Source organism: Condylura cristata, unplaced genomic scaffold (assembly GCF_000260355.1).
Source record: "Condylura cristata isolate star-nosed mole 26May11 unplaced genomic scaffold, ConCri1.0 scaffold00015, whole genome shotgun sequence".
NCBI lineage: Eukaryota > Metazoa > Chordata > Mammalia > Eulipotyphla > Talpidae > Condylura > Condylura cristata.
In genome coordinates, this window is record NW_004567116.1 from 50277897 (window position 1) to 50294382 (window position 16486).

Below are 16486 nucleotides of genomic sequence, written 5' to 3' on the forward strand. Positions count from 1 at the left end.
CAGCAGTGCACATCGTGGATCTGCCTGTTCAGCTCCCCACTCTGTCTCTGGTGAGTCCTCTCACTACCCTTGCACCTCTGGCCTGTACTCCACTTCTGTATATGCAAATAAATAAATCTTAAAAAAAAATCAAGCAAAGCTTTATCAGAAATCTTTAAGAATTTTTGGAGTATGCCATATTAGCTTATCAAAGCTGCAGTATTGTTCCTGGGCATCTAGGTGTTGACTTTGAATCCTAACCTGGCATCAGGCATTTTCAGTAAGAGCTTTTGAAGATTGATTTCAATAGCAGCATGTTTGGAGAAAAGAGAGAGAAGAGAGGCACATGAAGGTTCTAATTTCTACAATTTTTCTTCACAGTTTATACTTGCAGGGATTTGGAGGATTAGAAATCCAATATTCAAGTACAGAAGGTAAGTCAGGACTGAAGTAAATGAACTCAAACTCTTAAGTAAAATATGACACTACAAAAGATGAATAAGAGTCAATAAGAGTCAAAAAGTGATTAAAGAAAATAGCCAGGTTTTTGTCGTACAAAAAATATCAAACCTCTCCACAAATTTTTAAGCCTCTGTTCTCTTCTTTAATTTTGTCTTGACAGCAACATTGCACTCACCAACACCCCATACATTTGGACCATATTTTACTATTACTATTGTTAAAATCAAAATCCTATATGTTTTTTAGAGTTCTGCATTCTCAGAGTCTGGCTCCTTACTAGGTGTATACTATTTGCTGATTGAGTCAATGAATTATGAATCAATCAAGTTAGTTTGCCCTTCAAGTATAAATGATCCAAATGAGAAAATGAGTTCTAGAAAATACCCATTCTACCCTTGTGCCTAAAGGTTCTGAACCAGAAAGTGACTGTCGAAAGGAAGAAATTTGAAGGTATATGCAGAAGCATATGGAATTTCAGTATATTGAATTGAAATTGATTATGGAGTCAGGAAGTTGGCTAACAAGTGAATTTTTTTATGCCAGACTAATGTCAAAACATCAGAGCATATATTATCATATTTAACAAATGTCTGCAACTTAGTCATACCTGTGAGTTCTACTCTACCTATCTCTCTTTACAACCACAAATTCTTCAAGAAAAACAAAAACAAACAAAAAATTCAATGACATCCAAGAAATAGAAAGTAATGAGCAACTCATCCTAAATAAAGGGAAAAATCCTGAATTGGCTCTGGGAATTTTATTGGGAAACCATGCATTGTACAAAAATGATGATATAATGAATACATTAAAAAAAAAGAAATATCTGCACTCCCATGTTTACTGTAACACTTATGATTGATCAACAGATCAATGCATAAAGAATACATGGGGTGTGTGCAAAAAAAGGTAGGGGGTGGTGGGAAATCCTAAGAAAAAGAAAAACACAAAAGATTTAAGTATTAAGAAAGGGAACATTATTACCCAGGACTCCAAAGATGGAGATAAGATAAGAATTGAGAAGTCATCCTCCCTGGTGGGGCTGCAAGTCAAAGCACAGACAGCACTGAGAAGCTAAAGACACTTCAGCATGAGTTTGATCCCCGTCCTGGGGGTGACTCACATGGCGCTGCAGACCTCTCCTGACCCGCCTGCTGCTCCCCTCAGCAGTGTTCTTGGTCAGCTTGGCTGTTTTGCTCCCCACTCTGTCTCTGGTGAACCCTCTCACCACCCCTGCACCTCTGGCCTGTACCCCGGCTCTATATGCACAAATAAATTAATCTTTAAAAAAAAAAAGAATTGAGAAATAACAATCTCCAAACAAGACCCACAGAGACAGCACAAACAGAAGGCAGGCACTGGGGCTGGGGGACGTAGATGAAACAGAAAAACCCAATGATGACAAAAAAAGTAGCACCTTGCAATCCAAGTCATTACTTCATATTGCTTGTTTTTACATGTTAGTGATTATCTTAAATCAAACTTTACTTTCCAATCCCTGTGGTCATTATTGGTCAAGGCCTTTTTCTCATTCTGTCTCCAGGCTTATCCCCATCCAATCTTCATTTCCCTAGCCTGACCATTTTACTCTGCAAAGTAAACTTGGTCCAAATCTCCTCCCCAGTGATTTAAATGATGTTCATTCTAATTAAATTTTCCTTTAAAGATTTATTTATTTATGCATACATCTGTTCCCCACAGAACAGGCTGACTGATAAAGTACACTGCTGAGGGGAGCAGCAGGTGAGTCAGAAGAGGTCTGCTATGCCATGTGGTCACCTCTGGGGCGGGGATCAAACTTATGCAGAAGTGACTTCAGCTTCTCAATGCTGTGCTTTACCCTGCTATGCCACCAGGAAGAGACCATAAATTTTCTTTCTTTTGTTTTTTTTTAAGATTTTTTACTTATGCACACAAGAACTGGGGTACAGGCTAGAGAAGTAGGAGGTAAGAGGACTTACCAGAGACAGAATGAGAAGAAAAGGCAGGTGTACTGAAATATACTGCTGAGGGGGCAGTGGGAAGGCCAGGGGAGGTCTTCTGTGCCATGTGGGTCCCTCCCTGGCCAGGGATTGAACTTGGGCTGCCATGCTGTAGTTTTACCCATTGCACCACCAGGGAGGGCCCTTAAATTACATTTCAAGCTAGTTTAACCACCTCTAATGATGTGCAAAAATGTCTGAGGTTAGCCAAAATTTAGGGACAATGTCTATCTTATTTATGGCTGAATCCCAAGTAAATAAGACAGAGCCTGTATTACATAATTATTTTTATATCTGTGTTTCACAAATAAATAAAAGTACAAGAGTCATAATATAAGCTATTTAGAATACAAATCTAATAATGCAAAATATATACAATTATATGCACATAAAATAGAGCAAAACTGTGTGTTTACTTATTATGAAAGTTGTATTCCCTCTGATATTGGCAAATAAATGAATAAATAAATAAACCAGAAAAAAGAAAAAGGAATGGGGCAAAAAGCTGGGCATCTGAGAAATAGTGATATATTTTAAGGATAATAATGCAGAGGCCCTCCAATAATACCATTTCATCCACTGCCTTTTGGTTATAATGCTGATAAGGAAAAAAAATCCACAATTAAATAAAACATCACAAGCATAGAACTTCTTTCCTTGTACCTTTTTTAAATTAAAGTATTAATTTTCAAGGACCTGTGAATGATGGTAAATGAGGACATACAGTATCCTTCATTGTGTCAAACTGTGCTCTATCTCCCAGTCCTCACTTTTTCCCCACTCCCTATACCTCCTCTAACATCCAGAATAATCAGAAATAGCAGTCACACCATGTTCTACACATTTTCACTTTCTGTTTACTCTCTCACTACACTATTTCAATATTCCCTATGTGAGAGTTCTGTGTACTTGCTTCTTTTCACTTTGAAAAGTAGAATACAATGCTGATGAGTATATTAATTAATACACTCATATGCAAAGAAAATGAATACGAAGCCCATTTCTTTCACTCTAAAACCCTACTTACCTAGTGGAGTTGCCACAAGGATTAGATAAGTAAAAAAAAAAAAAAAAAAAAAGACTGATGCATAATAAGTCCTCAAAAAATGAACAGTTATTTAACTCTTATAAACATGATCATATACAAGCTGTGTTGCTACCTTAGCCAAAATCATTTCAAATTGTGGATAACCACTCTGCCTGCCCACTCATCACCTTGACATGGGAGCAATTTGGAAACTATCAGATTGAGAGACACATCATTACTAAGAAAAAGAAGATGCTGTTGATAATGATGATGATATGTCATTTGCTTTGTATTTATTGCTTACAAAAAGTTTATCATTTAAGGTTGCATTACCTTTGCTGATGTTTCAAACCATCCTACGAAACCATGTTCTCTGCAGAACTGGTCCATCTTCAGGCCGTTGTTCATGAGCATATCCTTCCCCTGGTCACATTTGTTGGCCAACAAAACCACTGAAACTGGTTTGCCATTAGGGAGACTTAATTTTGAGTCCAAATCATTTTTCCACTTTGTAACTGCTTCAAATGTAGCTGGCCTGGTTACATCGAAGACAATAAATGCACCCATAGCTTCTCGATAATAGACCCGAGTCATGTTTCCAAATCTTTCTTGACCTGTCATCAAAAAGAAATAGAAATAAAAAATGCATTACAATTATAAACATAATCATATAGTAGAATTTCATGTAGCATCCTATGTGAGCAGATCACTCAGTAAAGTAATTTAAAAAAAAAAAAACTTTTTTTATTTCTGCATACAGAAGTGGGTACAGGCCAGAGGTACAGAGATGGTGAGAGGATTCACCAGAGACAGAGTGGAGAGCAGAACAGACAGATTTACTGAAATACACTTTTGAGGGGAAGCAGTAGGTGGGTCAGGACAGGTCTGCTGCGTCAGGTGGATCACCTCCAGGGCTGGGGATTGAACCTGCACTGAGGTGGCTGCGGCCAGCTTACAGTGCTGCATCCTAACCCATTGTGCCACTAGGGAGGGCCTCAGTAAACTATTTCATTGCCAAAAAGTGATTTAAATACAAAAGTGTGTAGCACTGTTCTTGAGAGGGGATTCATTCATTTTGTAAGTATTTATTGAAACTTCTCCTTACCATGCAATGTCTTAGAACTATGCTAATACATTACCCCTCTAGCTACCTAGGACTACTTAATTTTAAATTTACTAAAACTACATACAATTTAAATTAAGCTAAGTGCATTTCAACTGTTCAATAATCATAGTAGTGACTTTATTTGACAACTGAACATTAGAACATTTCCATTGTTTTAAACACTTGGGACATGATAACTAAAAAGCAAAGCTCCCTATTGCCTAAAAACTCACATTTTAGTAGAAATAAAGCTTATAAATAATAAATATAATACATAGCTTCATTGTGTATTAATGTTAAAAGATATCCACAGTGAAATTTAAATAATGGTAATAATAGTAACTACTAGCATAATTGTATATCCCTACTCACCTGCAAAATGATAAGTAATACGTATCTCACAGGGAGTTCATGTGAAAAAATGAATTAACATATGCAAATCACATATGCAAAGTATCTACCCACTAGTTGGCTCTTGAATTTTTCTTCCTTTTCTCCAGCATGTTAAATATTATAAATGACACTATGATGCAGGTTGTGAAATCATAGATTCATATTTAAGTTTATGACAATTGTACAAGTATTTTTACTCAATTAACAAAAATGAGAAAAATCATGTTGTTTTAATTTGTCCACTAGCAGTTGCTGAAGCTGTTTTTACTGACCAAAGCCTCCAGACATATATATGGTTAAATAAAGCTTTTGTATTCTGATATGCAAATATATTTATATGAAGTGTCATACAATGTTAATTAAAATTAAGTTGTAGTTAATAAACCAATTTATTGAAAAAGAACAAAATGCTGAAACTGGAATGTAAAAGGAAAATACAGATGAACATCCCTCAAAGAACAACTTATACTTAACACTCAAGATTTTGTGATGAATCTTAATTCCAGTTAATAAAGCACTTGGAGGGTATCATATTCACATTGGCATTAGAATGGCATAAGAGAAAATGATCCATGAGCACTTAGAGAAAATTAATCTGTGCCAACGTCCTTATTCGGCTATGTGAGCTTGGGTCCAAGCACTTAACACCAGAAAGAACATGCTGTCAGGGTCAGCACATGATAATCCGAAAACATTTCTTACATGGCTTACACCACAAAGTAATTTTTAAATTTCCTATTTTCATTTAGTAAATGAAAGAAGGCATAATGATCTTCATATGACAAACAACCTACATATGAACTTTCATTTTCCCAAACCTGTGTTTTCCTTTTTTTTTTTTTAAGTTACTGATGCAAGCAGTCACCTCCTTTGATATTGCTCAGAGTGGACATGACATTTCAGGAAGTTAAGGGAAAAAGGCCCTTTCTGATCATTCTGGATCAGAAGGCCTCCAGGCTTTTTAAGGCTATCTTATGATCACTTTCAGGGAACTAATCAGATGAACGGCAAAGTCATGAGTTATTCAATAATCTGTTTGTGTAGCTTTTGGAGTAGAGTAAGGCAATCCTAACAAAAGAACACTTCACTGGGCCCTCCCCAGTGGCGCAACATCTTGAAACACAGCACTGCAAGCCAAGTCAGCACGACTTAGATCGCCAGCTAGGGAGGTGATTCACATGGCACAGCAGACCGCTCCTGTCTCGCCCACTGCTCCCTTCAGCAGTGTACTTCATAAATCTGTCTGTTCTACTCCCCCAATCTGCCTCTTGTGAATCCTCTCATTGCCCCTGTATCTCTAGCCTGTACCCAAGGTCTGTATGCATAAATAAATAAATCTTTTAATGCTTTACATTTCAAATTGATGACAAAGGGTCATTCTTAAGACTACAGAATACAAAAAGCAATATATAGGCTTCCACCTGCAAATGGATACAGAAAGGGAGCGTGATAGTGTGTGTGGTGTGTGTGTCCATACACATGTGAAATGAGAAACAAGGAAAATTAAGAGAAACACTATGGAGGTTTCTTAAAATACTAAAATTAACTCCTGCAATTCCTCTCTTAGATATCTATCCAGAGAACACAAAACACTAATCCGAATGAATATAGGCAGTCCTATATTCATTACAGCACTATTTACATCATCTGAGTTATGGAACTATCTAAATGCCTAAGGATATGTGATTAAATAAAGAAGATTTGGTATATATATATACAATGTAATATCATTCAGCTATTTATAAAAAGAAGAAATTTTGCCACTTTGCAACAACATGAATGGAAATGGAGAGAATTATGCTAAACAAAATAAGTCAGTAGAACGATAAATATCAGCTGACTTCATTCAGATTGAAATATAAAAGCCAAAGCAAGGAAACAGACAAAAACAAAGCAAAACCAACTTTTGAAATCTGACTACAGAATTGAGGCTACCTAAGGCAAGAGTCAGGGTTGGAGCAAAGAGGGAAGAGAGGGCCCTATGCTATGGACTGTGGTGGGTTATTGCAGCTGTGGTGGTAGGTGTGGTGTGGTAATATTTGAAGAAATGTTGCCCTGTATCCCTGAAACATACATAGAATTGTTAACCAAAATTATCTCCATAAATGAAATTTAAAAAAAAAAGGAAACAAGGAGAAAAGTGTCTGTTTAAAAAAAAAAAAAAAAAAAGCTATGTGTAATGAGATTAATGAGCCACAGACTTGAAAAGTTTGTATGTTTGGTGTTGTACCAGGAGGTCACATTCAGACCAGGGCATTGCTAGCATATTTACCCTCCTTGCATCAGCTGACAGTCCTCTCCACGGTTTCCTATGAAAATAATGAGAACCATGTAACCATGTGACCCTTAGTCCTTTCATATGGACTAAGGGGAGACCCAGTACAATTATCACACTTTAATTTTTACTTTAAAAAAAATGTACTTCAGAAATCACCATTAATTAGATTGGCTATCTCATTCCATACACGTTTACTAAATAACTAATATGGCCCAGGTTCTGTTTTTCAAGTCCATAATTTTTATCCTTGAGCAACTTTTAAACTAAGTGGATGAAGACACTGAAAATAACCTGATTCACCATTCATTTCCATTTCTTTTAGTTCTCAAATGCACACTGTATAGCCAAATAGCAGTGGCTTGTGACTCAGCTTCCTGCTCCAGGGCTACTAATTGACAAAGTAGTCAACTGAAGCATAACAGTTAATACAATAACTACAATAAAAAATCTGGATAATCTTCCTGTGAACACACTAAATTGAAGGGTCAGAAAACATGAGAATTAATTATAATCCCTGCCTTGACCCTCCCGGATGGGAGAGTAGGTTAAAGCACAGCACTGCAAGCCAGCCACAGCCTCTTCTGAACAAGTTCAATCCTTGGCCCTGGAGGTGACCCACATGGCACGGCAGACTTCTCCTGTCTCACCTGCTGCTCCCCTCAGTAGTATACTTTTTTGGTCTGCCTGTTCTGCTCTCCACTCCACCTCTGGTGAATCCTCTCCCCATGCCTGTACCCCAGTTCTGTATGCATGAATAAATAAAACTTCAAAAAATGTTTTTTGATCCCTGGCTCAACCATTACAGTCCTAGACAATGTGACTTCTCCTTTGGGATATGGGAAGTCCTTAAGATTCAGGTTTTGTTTTTTTTTTTTTTTTGCAATTGTGAGATAAAATTGTTTTGGCTGATCTCTAATGTCCATTCATGCTTCCAGCTTTCTAACTCTAGGCTATTACCTTTCAATCAACATTTGGCTTCTGTCCCAACAACCAGAAATGGCTCATTGGTGTCTTGGACTCAGCTAAAAATAAACACAAACAACACAGCCATAATCTGTATTTAATGATACTCTCTCTTGGTAATTAGTGCTTTAGAGATGCTCTCAGTGGACATTCCCAAAAAGTGCATCTTGGAGACAAGTATGAAAACAACAAAAGGAAGCATGTTATGTTTTCTATTAAGCGGCTATGTTCTGAGACCTCAGACTAGTCGCTTTACTATTCTGATCATCAGCTTCTTCATTAATAAAATAAGAAAACTTATCAATACTCTAAATTCATTATTGCATCTGGCAACTCCTTCTAGTCAACCTCCCAATAGGCAGACATATAATTTTCCACCTCCTTCTCCTCAGGTTCACACTCCAGTTCAAAGCATCACCATCAATAAGGCCACCCAAAGTGGACCTTCAAATCATCTCCAACTCCTTCCTTACAGCCCTAGCCAAAGAGTCTCAACATCCCACTGTGACCTCTCTTCCACACTGGCCTCTGCACTTTGTGTTTGTGAAAGAATTGGATATGGCACTTGTGCATGACTGCCTTGAGACAATGAACACATCACAGGTGGCTGGGGACGCCTAGGCAGCCATTAACTGATTGTGTGGTCAGGATCCAAGATGGTCTGGGAGTAGCTTGGACAGTACACCAAGTACTGCAAGTACTATCTGTGACCAACATGTTTCCTCATGTTCCCGATTAAAGCTTACCCATTGTACCTCACCTGGATACTGTTCCCATAATATTGACTACCCTTTGTTTCCCTGCATCCTATTTTTCCTGCCATTGTCACATAATCAATCATGTTTGTTCACTATTAGTACATAAATAGCAAGAAGATTGTTCACTGAATAGCAGGGTATTTCTCTGCAAACCTGCTCTACAACTTGTCTCTCCATGTTTCCCCAGGATGTGCTTGCAGGTTCTCAATCACCAGATCCTACCAACACTTCTATTTCAGAAGTATATCCTGACTCACTACTGTCTTCTAAACTCATTGCCACTGTTCTAATTCAGGACCCGGCTCCTCCTCACTGGCAGGCATCACTGATGTTTGACTGAGACGATCAGCATGTCAGTTCTTATAACCCTCACTCTCCCTTAAAGTAAATGTAAATATGAACACAGGTCTTAAGTCAAATGCCATTCTCTGCATAAGAGATGACTTTAAGAGTATATATCCTAAACAACTGAATTTATCTTTAAGAGATTCCCTCAAAGAGATAAATATACTTCCATCTTCATTACATCACAGTTCACAATAGCCCACACATACAAACAATGTAAGTGTCCATAAATAGATGTATTAATAAATATAGATAGATTGATATATAGACAGACACCACACACAGAGGAATAATACTCAATCATAAAATGAAAAGTTTACCTTTATGTGACAACATTTAAAAATGCAATGAGACTACTCTAGTATGTGCAATAAATCAGAGAAAGAAAAATACTGTGTGGTCCTACTTATGTGTAATCTATAAAAATGAACTCAGAGAAACAGAGTATAATAGTAGTTTCCAGGGTTTGAGAAAGAGGGAAATGGAAGATAGTGGTTAAAGTATACAGATTTCTCCTTGTAAAATGAAAATGTTCTGGGGATCTAAGATATAGCATAGTGACTATAGTTAACAATGCAGGGTAGTTAACAATGCCATATACTTAAATGTTGCTTAGAAAGTAGATCTTAAATGCCCTAACCACACACAAAAGTGATAATAATGTGAGTTGATAAAGGTGTTAACTCTGTCGTGGTAATCATTTTGTAGAATACATGTGTGTGTCTATGTATGTGTGTGTGTGTGAGAGAGAGAGACTATTACACTAAACTTAAACTTAGCAAATAAACTTAACAAATAAAGCTGGTACAAAGAAAGAAATCATCCCAAAAATATAGAAAATGCCCACTTCTTTTTTAAATGATCTGATAGGCTGAGCAGCAATTATAACAAAATAAAAACAACAAACAAATATAAACCGAAGACATTTTATGGGGCTGGAAAACAGAATGGGATCAAAACTGGGATTGGAAGGCCCTCCCTGGTGGCACACAGGTTAGGAGGCATCACTGCAAATAGGCCACAGCTGCTTCCGTGTGAGTTAGATCCCTGGCCCTGGAGGTAACTGGAGGGAACCCACATGCAACAACAGACCTCTCCCGTCTCGCCTGCTGCTCCCCTTAGCAGTGTAATTCATTGTTCTGCCTGTTCTGCTCCCCAGTTTGTTTCTGGTGAAGCCTCTCACAGCCCCTGCACCTCTGGCCTGTACCCCACTTCTGTATGCATAAATAAATAAATCTTTTTTTTTTAAGACACCTTTATTAACATCTTTGTCTACAACCAAATTCAAAACTTATTTCTCATGGTTTTGGGTAATAGTAAGAACTCAAGATATTATTGCAGAAATAAACTGAAGTTAAGGTTCTTCCTCCTCTAAAATACAACACCATCATTAATCCAGGAATGAGTGCTGAAACAAATGTTCTTCCTCTGTATTCTACCATAGGTCCAGTAAATAATAAATATATATTCAGTGATGGAGAAAGTTCACATTATTTTAACAGATTTTGGGTATTTTTTTTGTAATGTGTTTCAGAGTCATGGAACAATCAGTGGGCCTAACACTAGCGCCAAGTTATGCTCTATATTTCTAGGGAGTGATAGAATGAAAACCAGGAAAAAAAAAAGAAAAAAGAAAACCATAAGAAATACAGACAGAACTTATACCACTGCTGGAGAACAAAAATGTGTCCAAAAGCCATTATGGTTAAATGCACACTGAATTTATAATGGTTCAAGCTGGTTTTAAAGGCTCAAGGAAAGCCACACTTTCAGAGCAAAGTAGACAGACTTCCAACCAGAGGGAAAAAATTATGTCTGCTTTCATGAGTCTGACAGTTCAGTGAAAAGACAAAAAGCAAGTAAGATACACATAAGAATGTTAACTGGAAAAGAGTGTGGAGGAAACTAGTTAAAAAAAAAAAACAAGAAATAGATACACTGAGGGTTATGACAAAGTTCATCAACATGAAGATTGAAAACGCACTGAGAAAGTATATTTGAGAAAAGATCAAAAAGCAGTAAAGACAAGTCAAGTCATGTGGCTATATCCAAGGAGAGGGCTTTTAGATGGAGGGAACTGTAAACATGTCTGGCCAGGGCTTAGTGAAGACCAGGAAGACCTGGAGCAGTCTGAAGAGGGGGACTGGGGAGGGGTGTGAGGGGAAGCAGGCAGCTATGAGCCCTAGACTGTTGTCAATTTCAGTCCATGTACAAATGCAGACTCTGCCATTTACTCTGTATGGGAGAAGCAGCACTGAAGGTTTCTGAGCAGATGGGAAAAACAAACCCGCCAGGGGCAAGAATGTCACTAAGGCTACCACACTGAGGAGTGGATTGCTGGTGTCAAGTTCAGAATGGAAAGGCAATAATCTAGGTTGCCTGCAAACCTTTCTTTGTTGAAGCCTTTTCTGCCTACAAGACTCCATATTCAACTCTTTCCTCTTCTCTTTTCACTCAGCATGGATTGATTTTTTTTTTTTTTCTGCCTTGTTTGTCCACTGAATCAGATCCTGTCTTACACTGCTGTATAGGTGCAAAAACCCTCTGCAGTCCATGCCTCTAATATAAGCTTTGGCTCTTTGAGACCACTGTTGAATTACTCAATTAATGCTCCTTTATCTCCATGACACAAGCACTGTGTCATGCTTCTATTCTATGCCCACATCGGACTTGCAAAACAGAATGAAACTGGTAATGCAAGTGTTATTCATAGAATGAAGTAACAATTAACATTGATTTCTTATTTGTGAGAGGAACTAAAACTGAATAAAGCAAAATTTCTTACCCAAGCCATTAACTTTCTATACCTACTAAACTCCAATTTATGCTCATCCTTCATTCTGAAAAATATCTGCCATCATTTCACAACCACCAAATTTCTTTAGTTCTTCTTAAACAATGATTCTCATTTCATCTTACTCTTGGTCATCGTTTCCTTTATCTTAACTTTTTTTTTTAATATAAAAGAACTGGTTGTAGCCCAGAGCTGCAAGAGTGGAGAGGTACAGGTAGGTGACAGGTTCAGAGACAGACACTAGGGAGCACACGAGGCAGATTTACCGAAGTACAGTGCTGAATGGAGCAGCAAGTGAGAGAGGAGGGGTCTGTGGGTCACCTTCCTGGCCAGGAGTTGAACTCAGGACATAGTGGTAATAGCACTGAGAGTTAACTCTTGGGCCACAGGGAGACACATGGTTATCATTACTTATAGGTAAATCTCACCTTAATACAACAAGAATGTAAACCTAGCTATAGTGTATTAAATTAAGTAAACTATATGAGAGGATATCAAATAAAAACAATTATTTTAATGAGTATCTATAAATATTAGCATTATAGGAAAAAAGTGTGGGTGGAATATAGTGGTCTAGGTTTAGATTAAACTTCAAAAATAAATTCTATATTTAACTTTAAGGCAATAATTGTGTGGGGGATGTATGTGTATGAGAGAGAGAGAGAGAGGAAAGTGAGGGAGGGAAGGAGAAAGGGAGGGAGAAAAAGAATGAGTGCAGTACACCTCTGGATATTTTTTATAAGATTAGGGTCTAGTGGTACTTTGCTTAAATCAAGTAGTTTATCGCACAGAGAAACATATAATAATATAATGTCCAAAATTAGCTGGGTGGAGCAAATTAAAGATGAAGGGTTGATGTGAATCATGAAAAATTTATCAATGTTTCAATTTTATAATTAAATAATCTAAAAATGTATATACTCTACTGAATTGAAAGCTTAACTTTATTAGATAAAAAGCTATCTTTGAATTACTTAGCATTTCAAATATCAATTCTAAATAACTATTAAATATATGCTTACAGATAATGACAAGAAACCTTGGTTTCTAAGAGTTTCACCCTTAAAGGAATTTCAGACTCCTCTGGAAATAAAATTCCAAGAAGACTTCCAACATCCTCTGAGGGTAACTCAGTGAACTTACAGGGCATTTAAAATTTTCAAAGCATGTGTGGTGGTATGCAAGATCAATCAGACATCTCAGAAACTGCTAGCTTGACATAGTTCATTTTTAACATGAGACCATATTACATTCCTTTTGACATCTTTTTGAAATGGATTTTCAAATTGTATATGATGAAAAACAAAAATGGTGTGCAAATCAGTTTGAAATAGGGAATAAATATGGTACTATCCACTCTGAATCAGTTTTCAGATGTTGCCTTGTGATGTAAAGTTATGCATATGTCAACAGTAAATAATTGAAGTAAAATATCTTTTTATTTCATGTTTTCTATTTTTTAAATGGTTATTAGCTTATCAGGGCATAGCATTAATTGCTTGATGGTAGTTACTTAACTAATAGAACTTTTAGTTGTGTTTGTGTCCTAAATGAACTGTGAGAAAACTACTTTGACATTAAAAGCACGGTCAAATGAGGACATTTGAGAACCTCTACTCACTAGAGTCTAGTCTAAAATATCGTTTTCTTTGTATTTGCACACACATACACACTACACCAAATAAGACTTAAATTTTACTTCAATTCCATCAAGCATCACAGATATTCTTATCTCCAATTCTCCACCAAAAAACTGCCCCTCAAGCATTGCTAAAAGTAATATATGAGGATGATTGTTACTAAGTCAAATCAACCACATGATTTCAGTAATGAAATATGTAAAGAATTCAGCTTATTCAACTCTTGGTTCTATCACAAAGTGCAAAGGCTCAAAAACACAGACTATTTTTTTAAACAATAAGTACTGTATATATGCAACTTTTAATCGGTCACAGGTGAAAACCAGTGCATTGTTACATCTCATACTAGGAAACAGAAAATGAGCTGTTATTTGACAAATCTCACTTCAAACCCCAACACATCCCTGACTATCTGTGTGTCTTTGAAAGGTTTTTAAGTATTTGTTCACTTAGTTACTTGTTCTAGTATGTGTAAGCATAATCTTTCATTTTTATAAGTCAGTGCCCACCAAATAAGCTCATTGTGAGCAGTAAATGAAATGATAACACAAAAATGCACAGCATTCCTGCCACTCAATAAATGGTGGCTATTAATAGAATCTTATAATCAGTGGAAAAGTCCTTCCAAAAAATAACTTTAACTGATTTAAACTTCACCCTATAAATTAGATTAAAATTTCTTTAAAACCCTCACACATTATATATATATGTATATATACACACACATACATATACATACACACATACATACACATACACATATATATTGATAATTATGTATATGCATATGTATATGTGTCATGTATATATGTATATACACATATATATAGTGATAATTAAGTTTTATGTTTTTCTTAAAAGAGCAGTTTCATGCAAAGACAATAAGGAAGAAAGGTTAAATAATATATCAGGATAACAAAGCAGTAAAAAGTAGAGATTCAGAGCAAAAAGCAATACTTGTGATTTCTATGAGACATTTGACACTCTGAAGTATCACCTTCTCAAATTTTCTGCTTTTGGCTTTCAAAAATCTGCCTTGCTTACTTCGCCTACATAATACATTTTCCCTCTCTACTTCTTTGCTTACTCCACAATCATTTCATTAAACTATGTAAAAAAAAAAAATAGCATGTACAAAGTTATCTGAGAAAATGTGAAGACCATTTGGAAAGATTTAAATAACTTGAATACTAAAGGAAAGTGCGGTAAGGGAGTAAAGGAAAAGTTGCGTGGAATTCAAGGAAGAGAATTGAGGAAGTCTTTCCAGATGAGCTGTCCTTGCAGGTGGGTCTCTTTTTCATCAAATGTATTTGGTTATGCGGAAATAAAGAGAAGGCACATAAATAAGCATGGAAAGCAGAACCAAAGGCGCAGGGGTAATAATAAAAGGTTTGAATAAGGAATGGCAAAGCATTTAAATGGTAAAATTAGAAAGCTTACAATGAAAGATGAGAAGAAATAATATAGGAAAACCAGACCACAGTGCTCCCAATATCATACATTTATCATCTTTTATCCAGTGCATGTGCCCAGTGGATATAACTGTCTTTGTGTCTTAGTGCTTAAGACACAAAATAACATCTGTTGTTAAAAAATAAATTTTGAATTCTTCATATTTCATAATTAGTAAACCAGGGAAGCCAATATTCTGGTTGTTTTGTCACAACCTATTTTATGGTTCTGAAAATCAAATATCACTTCCCTTCTAAAGCATAGTGTCCACATTTATAAAATGAATGATTTGATATTTATATGTTAGTATTTTTAATTATACTATTTTAATTATGAATAGAATTGTTAGTAAACTCATTTTGTTGCTTTATGGAAGAAAACTTTAGGTCAATGATACATCCTAGAATTAAAGCAATAATAAAATCACCAACAGAAAATGGCTTTCTTGAATATATATTTATTGAGCACCTACTAAGTAACAAGTATTATTACAGAAGCTAGGATCACTCTTGTGTATTCTAAAATACTAAAATAGGAAGGAGCAAAGTCATATTCTGCTCCTTCCTTTTTGTTGATACACCCCATCTTCCATGATGAAGTTTAAAAATCCAATAATATTAAAAGCTTCCTTTGCATCTAGAGGGGATTGACAGGACTAAGCAGTAGCTAGTAATATGAAGGAAAAGCCTATTGCAGAGTTTATAAGAAAGACTTTCTGCTTTGGTAGGAAAAAATAAAATTGGAAGAAAATGTCCGCTGATCTCCCCACTTAAACTGTTGCCATGGAGATATTCTTATGCTACTGGAATATCTTTCTTGATGCAGCAAAAAGAACTGCAGGGAACTTTGGCATGATTGAACTGAAGATTAAACCAAAGTAAAGGCTTTTGGCACCTAGATATCTTCTTAGAGGAGGTAATACATTTCTATTTATAATTATTTTTAATCAGTTATTCTGTGTGTTTTAAACCAAAATTCCTCTGCCCAAAATTTATTATGCAGGTAAAAGATATTGCAATGCAGCAGTAGAGGATTTCTAAATAGGGTAAGCTTGGCATAGTTAGATGAAGAGAAACTATCTTCCTCAGTCATAGGGGCTTAATAGATACTTCTTGAAGGAGGGAAATTATCTAAGGGGAGAAGAGGAAACTCTATTCACCTGGAGACAATTGTGTGATTAACAACACAGAAGAAAGTAGGTGTAATTTATTTCAAATAATCAAAAATCACAGATATGAGAGATGAGATTGATAGGATGATAGAGGTCATTAAAGGTCTTGAAAGTTTAGCCTTTGCTTTTTTTTTTTT

General features: G+C 36.2%; 1 protein-coding gene across 1 annotated transcript in view; it reads right to left on the bottom strand.

The window, feature by feature from the left end:
* RAB38 (RAB38, member RAS oncogene family) overlaps positions 1 to 16486 on the bottom strand; it is a 58885-nt gene that overhangs the window by 33008 nt on the left and 9391 nt on the right. Inside the window, exon 2 of the mRNA XM_004683277.2 lies at positions 3784 to 4064. Coding sequence (XP_004683334.1) covers positions 3784 to 4064 — 281 coding nt within the window. The remainder of the gene's footprint in view (positions 1 to 3783; positions 4065 to 16486) is intronic.